This window comes from Poromitra crassiceps (assembly GCF_964638095.1).
Source record: "Poromitra crassiceps genome assembly, chromosome: 10".
Classification (NCBI taxonomy): Eukaryota; Metazoa; Chordata; class Actinopteri; order Beryciformes; family Melamphaidae; genus Poromitra; species Poromitra crassiceps.
The window spans coordinates 53371083-53378582 of record NC_139631.1 but is presented as its reverse complement, the minus strand read 5'-3'; the positions used below and the strand labels follow the sequence as shown (position 1 = coordinate 53378582).

The 7500-nt window shown below is 46.8% G+C and overlaps 1 protein-coding gene across 1 annotated transcript in view; it reads left to right on the top strand.

Annotated features, from left to right (window-relative positions):
* The window catches only part of LOC310784514 (tight junction protein 2-like), a gene marked incomplete at its 3' end in the record, with an annotated part of 107148 nt that overhangs the window by 60854 nt on the left and 38794 nt on the right, over window positions 1-7500 (top strand). Inside the window, exons 2-5 of the mRNA XM_083645496.1 lie at window positions 912-965; window positions 2426-2550; window positions 3913-4015; window positions 7322-7500. The exon at window positions 7322-7500 is cut by the window's right edge and continues 129 nt beyond it. Coding sequence (XP_083501622.1) covers window positions 912-965; window positions 2426-2550; window positions 3913-4015; window positions 7322-7500 — 461 coding nt within the window. The remainder of the gene's footprint in view (window positions 1-911; window positions 966-2425; window positions 2551-3912; window positions 4016-7321) is intronic.

Genomic DNA, 7500 nt, shown 5'->3' with positions numbered 1-7500 from the left:
CTTTAAAATATTACTGTCTGTGTAGAGTAACTGGTTACTTATTACACTACTTTTGCATTACTTTCACCAAAACAACAGCAGCAGCAGAATGACATCGCCGCCCTGGAACCATCCCGAAAAATAATTTCAACCGCCTTGAAGTCAGTGTAAACAATCCAAAATTCTAAATATTATCCTTTTCCTTTGTTATTGTCATCTATAGTGGTTATTTGCATAAAAACACACGGTTTGATTAGGAAATGATTGTATCTTTTTTAAATATGTGCTTTGATTTAAAAAAAAGTAACTCAATTTGTAACTTGAGTTACTTGTATAATATTACTGAAATCCTATAAGTAATAAGTTATATTACTGAGTTACTGCTAAAAGTAATATATTACATGTAATATATTACTTTTGTAATGAGTTACCCCCAACACTGCTACTGTATAATGTAATTTTTCCTCTCCACAAAACGTTGACCAAATTTCAGACCAATTATGGCAAATGCTGCAGTATTCCATGTTCTACAGTAGAGCATTCCATCTGTGAGACAGAGAGACAGACAGCTAGCAGGCAGTGAGACAGAGAGACAGACAGCTAGCAGACAGTGAGACAGAGAGACAGACAGACAGGTTGTATTGACGGGCCAATTGTTCTCTCTCACAGGTCAGTTCCCACGCCAACTGTGTGTGTGTGTGTGTGTGTGTGTGTGTGTGTGTGTGTGTGTGTGTGTGTGTGTGTGTGTGTGTGTGTGTGTGTGTGTGTGTGTGTGTGTGTGTGTGAGAGAGTGAACCAGGGTCGGTCAGAGTTGATTATCAGCCCATTGATTGGGATGTTTCCAATGCACACAGATCCATATCTGACCTCCAGCCTGTTTTATCATGTTTCTTACTCACTAACCCTGTTCTTCCCTGTTCCCCTCCCCACAGAGTTCAGGGAGTGAGGACATGGTCTGGGAGCAGTACACAGTCACTCTACAGAGGGTGAGTTCACACATTAACTGATCTGAGAGCAGTACACAGTCACTCTACAGAGGGTGAGTTCACACATTAACTGGTCTGGGAGCAGTACCCAGTCACTCTACAGAGGGTGAGTTCACACATTAACTGATCTGAGAGCAGTACACAGTCACTCTACAGAGGGTGAGTTCACACATTAACTGGTCTGAGAGCAGTACACAGTCACTCTACAGAGGGTGAGTTCACACATTAACTGATCTGAGAGCAGTACACAGTCACTCTACAGAGGGTGAGTTCACACATTAACTGATCTGAGAGCAGTACACAGTCACTCTACAGAGGGTGAGTTCACACATTAACTGGTCTGAGAGCAGTACACAGTCACTCTACAGAGGGTGAGTTCACACATTAACTGATCTGAGAGCAGTACACAGTCACTCTACAGAGGGTGAGTTCACACATTAACTGGTCTGAGAGCAGTACACAGTCACTCTACAGAGGGTGAGTTCACACATTAACTGATCTGAGAGCAGTACACAGTCACTCTACAGAGGGTGAGTTCACACATTAACTGGTCTGGGAGCAGTACACAGTCACTCTACAGAGGGTGAGTTCACACATTAACTGATCTGAGAGCAGTACACAGTCACTCTACAGAGGGTGAGTTCACAACACATTAACTGATCTGAGAGCAGTACACAGTCACTCTACAGAGGGTGAGTTCACACATTAACTGGTCTGAGAGCAGTACACAGTCACTCTACAGAGAGGGAGTTCACACATTAACTGATCTGAGAGCAGTACACAATCACTCTACAGAGGGTGAGTTCACACATTAACTGATCTGAGAGCAGTACACAGTCACTCTACAGAGGGTGAGTTCACACATTAACTGATCTGAGAGCAGTACACAGTCACTCTACAGAGAGGGAGTTCACACATTAACTGATCTGAGAGCAGTACACAGTCACTCTACAGAGGGTGAGTTCACACATTAACTGATCTGAGAGCATAATATGCTAGCTTGTTAGAAAGGGGGGTAAATAACTCTCCAAACAGGTTAAATTTGGGCGAGGGAAAACTATTTCAAAGGGGTTCCTTGATCTCTCAGCTCAATTGATCTGAATGAAAATTGGTCCCATGGGTACCACAAGTCTCCTCTTTACAGATAAGGTTGCATCTTTCACAGCCTAAGTAGCCGTGCAGACACCTCTAAGTAGGGTTAGGGTTAGGGTTAGACACCTCTGGGCAACATAGTCCTATTTGAAACTGAATGGTTGAAACAATGGCATTTGGAGAAAATGGCTTTCCATTTAATTTGGTGTCATTTAGAGCAAAGTTGCAACCATTGTCCTCGGTTGACCTGTTGATTTAGCATCGCTTCACACAAACTCTACAGTTATTCCTGCATTCTGTCTGAATGTAGGGTCACTAACAGATGTCTTTACTGACCACATCTCATCTTTCCTTCTCTCTCTCTTTAGGATTCCAAGATGGGTTTTGGCATCGCAGTGTCGGGGGGGCGGGACAATCCCAACGTGGACAACGGCGAGACGTCAATCATTGTGTCTGACGTGTTGCAGGGAGGGCCAGCAGATGGATTACTCTTGTAAGTCAGTTAAAACAGAAACCAGTGGAACAAGTGCAAAACTTTTACACCCCAGCCACTTTTCCCGACCCCCTCGTCGACCCCCCAACACCACCCATATCCCCCTATAGCCACCAATCCTACCCACCTCTCAAACACCACCCATATCCCCCTATAGCCACCAATCCTACCCACCTCTCAAACACCACCCATATCCCCCTATAGCCACCAATCCTACCCTCCCCTCCACCAGCACCCATATCCCCCTAGCCACCAATCCTACCCTCCCCTCCACCAGCACCCATATCCCCCTATAGCCACCAATCCTACCCACCCCTCAAACACCACCCATATCCCCCTATAGCCACCAATCCTACCCACCTCTCAAACACCACCCATATCCCCCTATAGCCACCAATCCTACCCACCTCTCAAACACCACCCATATCCCCCTATAGCCACTAATCCTACCCACCTCTCAAACACCACCCATATCCCCCTATAGCCATCAATCCTACCCACCTTTCAAACACCACCCATATCCCCCTATAGCCACCAATCCTACCCACCTCTCAAACACCACCCATATCCCCCTATAGCCATCAATCCTACCCACCTTTCAAACACCACCCATATCCCCCTATAGCCATCAATCCTACCCACCTCTCAAACACCACCCATATCCCCCTATAGCCACTAATCCTACCCACCTCTCAAACACCACCCATATCCCCCTATAGCCACCAATCCTACCCACCTCTCAAACACCACCCATATCCCCCTATAGCCACCAATCCTACCCACCTCTCAAACACCACCCATATCCCCCTATAGCCACCAATCCTACCCTCCCCTCCACCAGCACCCATATCCCCCTAGCCACCAATCCTACCCACCCCTCAAACACCACCCATATCCCCCTAGCCACCAATCCTACCCACCCCTCAAACACCACCCATATCCCCCTAGCCACCAATCCTACCCACCCCTTGAATCCTGACTCTCTACCACCTTCCTATCCCTCCCTAGCTATGAGCCTTTAACCACTAAACTCAACATGATACCGTGTGACAGTAATATCGCCCTTTTTTTCTTCTTCTCCTTGTCAAATCCATGGCGGGCTAAAACAAACGAGCCAGCGGGCCACGCCTTGATCTGACATGATTTGTGTGTGTGTTCAGCCACGCCTTGATCTGACATGATTTGTGTGTGTGTTCAGCCACGCCTTGATCTGACATGATTTGTGTGTGTGTTCAGCCACGCCTTGATCTGACATGATTTGTGTGTGTGTTCAGCCACGCCTTGATCTGACATGATTTGTGTGTGTGTTCAGCCACGCCTTTATCTGACATGACTTGTGTGTGTGTTCTTTTGTTTGTGCAGTGAGAACGACCGGGTCATTCAGGTCAACTCCACCCCCATGGACAACGTGCCTCACTCCTTTGCTGTGCAGTCGCTGCGCAAATGTGGCAAAGTGGCCAAGATAGTGAGTATGACCACACACAGCTGCCTTAGCATTCTTAGCTTAGCATGATGGCAAGATAGTATGACCTCAGACAGCTGCCTTAGCATTCTTAGCTTAGCATGATGGCAAGATAGTATGACCTCAGACAGCTGCCTTAGCATTAGGGATGCACCGATCGATCGGCACGTGACCGGAAATGGCCGATTTTCACGTGATCGGCCTCGATCGGTGATCTGTTCCGGTCACTCTAAATAGCCGATTCTGTGAGCCGATTTTCACATGACGTGCGCGCACCCCAAAGCACCGAGACAGGCACCCAGCCACCACACCACACACGCCAGCATACCTTCCTCGTTGTGGATTTTTTTCACCGTCAGTGAAGTAGACAAAGCTCGCAGTTTGTCACACATGCAAGTCGAAAATAAGCCGTGGAGACAGAGGTGCGGCCGTGTCCCGCTCGGCTGGAGTCCAGTCAGAGCGGCTCGCTTCACCTCACTGACCCCCCTCTCTCTGCTCTCTCTCCCCGGGAAGCGGTGCTCCAGCAACTCGCCACCGCGCACAGCCGGCTTGGCGAGTGTGTCCAGTATAACCATTCCCCGACCTGCTTTTCCATTCCACATCAGCGCTGCTGCCTCAGCCTGTCAAGTCATGTTGTAACGTGACGTGGATACAGGAGAGACTATTTGTTTCGTATTGCAAATAGAACGACATGAGAACGACGGACATAATAATAAAAATGCATCGGACTCACAAGTGTGCAACGTTTTCTGTGCGTGACGATATTTTTTCGGATGGCAGATAAAAATACGCATACCAAACTTCGGACTGTGTGTAAACTCCGCCTGATATTCAGACTGAAGATCGTTACTGTAACTCATAAACTCATTTCCCCTCTACTCAAGAGGACTGGTCTGGAGCCAGTCTATAAACTCCTTGTCCATGGATCATTTTGATGTTCTGTTGCACCTGTTTTCTTTTGGAAAAGTAAATGCATGATAGCTGTGGGATATAGGCTATTGGATTTAATTTAATTTTTGTATTCATTGTATTTGCACAAAAAAGCTCTGTCCAGTAGCCTAACCTGGAACACTTTTATTTTGAGATGTGTTTGAGTGAGAAGGTCCTACTTCATGCAAATGATAAGAATTGTTTATTTGTTTATTTGGATCCCCATTAGATGTAAGAATTGTTCTATGAATCTTAATTTTTAAACAAAGTTACAAAAACGTTTGTGTAAGCTGTCAATTGTTGTTTTTAGAAAAAAAAATCGGAATCGGCAAAAATCGGTATCAGCAAGTCAGACTATTCAAAAATCGGAAATCGGAATCGGCCAAGAAAATGGCAATCGGTGCATCCCTACTTAGCATTCTTAGCTTAGCATGATGGCAAGATAGTATGACCTCAGACAGCTGCCTTAGCATTCTTAGCTTAGCATGATGGCCAAGATACTATGACCACACACAGCTGCCTTAGCATTTTTAGCTTAGCATGATAGCCAAGATACTATGACCACACACAGCTGCCTTAGCTTTCTTAGCTTAGCATGATGGCAAGATAGTATGACCACACACAGCTGCCTTAGCATTTTTAGCTTAGCATGATAGCCAAGATACTATGACCACACACAGCTGCCTTAGCTTTCTTAGCTTAGCATGATGGCCAAGATAGTATGACCACACACAACTGCCTTAGCATTCTTAGCTTAGCATGATGACCAAGATAGTATGACCACACAGCTGCCTTAGCATTCTTAGCTTAGCATGATGGCCAAGATAGTATGACCACACACAGCTGCCTTAGCTTTCTTAGCTTAGCATGATGGCCAAGATAGTGAGTATGACGCTCTGTTTTCGCTCTGTGCCGGTCACAACTTGTACTGACTTCCTGCCTGGCTGCACACAATCGCTCGCGGCTCACGTCAAAAATAGAGCAGGCATGGAAACTATGGCTTCAGGCCGCGCGCCGCGGCCAGTGTGCCTGGTCTCATCTGTTAACAAGGACGCCGAAATGAAACTGCCTGCATGTCCAGATGCTTTGCCTTGCTTCCGCATCCAGTGTGTTATTGAATTGAGAGAGAGCACAGTGCACACACCAGAGAGAGAGAGACACACACACACACACACACACACCAGAGAGAGAGTGTGACGAAGATGTCGTCACTGGAAGCGGACAGCACATGGTAAAACCACTCAATCACATAAACTCATCCAGAAATACATAATTCCCCTCTGTCATTGTGGTGAGTGCACGCACCACAATAAATCACATCTTCAGTTTAAAGTTCACATACATCCTCTGCAATATAACATGTTGGAAAAACCACACACAGATTACTTAAATTAGTTGTTTATTCTATGGAATGTGTTTCTTATAATCTAAAAGCATTGCCATGTGATGATGCCATGTGAATTAATGTTCCTCTCCTCCATACTCACAGGGGCTGAAAAATGACAAACAAGATGGCTAGAGTTGCAAAAACAATTGGTGCTTTTATTCCAAAAAACAGTGAAAAACAGAACTTGGACGTCCACATAAAAATAGATAAACAAAAACTTGAAAATGTGCAAAGTTGACAAATGTCTGGTTACCTGTCTCTCACACACACACACACACACACACACACACACACACACACACACACACACACACACACACCAGAGAGAGACACACACACACACACACACACACACACACACACACACACACACACACACACACACACACACACCAGAGAGAGAGAGAGAGAGACACACACACACACACACACACACACACACACACACACACACACAGCACAGTGCACACACACACACACACACACACACACACACACACACACACACACACACACACACACACACACACACACACACACACAGACAGAGCACAGTGCACACACCAGAGAGAGAGATGGAGCCAGATGTTTTATTCACAGCTCACACACCTCCAACACCACACAGCCATAAATAACCCTCTGACACAACCCTCGTCAAGTGCGTGCGTGCATGTGTCACCACCGGGGGTAGTGATGTGACCTACTGTAGATGACTACTATCACTGGGTTTTGGTCTCTGTGTGTTAGACAGACAGAGAGGACAGACAGACAGAGAGGACAGACAGACAGACAGACAGATAGACAGAGAGGACAGACAGACAGACAGGCAGACAGAGAGGACAGACAGACAGACGCTCAAATGGCCCATTTCCACTGCTCCTATTGGCACGGCTCCGCCCGGCTCGACTCTCTATATATAAAAAGAGTGTGCAGTGTACATAATGTGATTGGTGTCGTGATGGTGGCTTGTTTGCCTCCTCCCTCGTTGTCAGACGGTGAAGAGACCCCGTAAGGTGGTGGTCCACTTGCTGAAGCAGCCCCCCTCCCCAGGCGGAGACAGCTCCACGCAGCACTACTACGACGCCGACGACGACAACGGCTGGCAGCGCGACACCGACAGCAAGGCCTACCTGGAGCCCGAGCACAGGGGGGGCCGCGGGGGCAGCCTGGA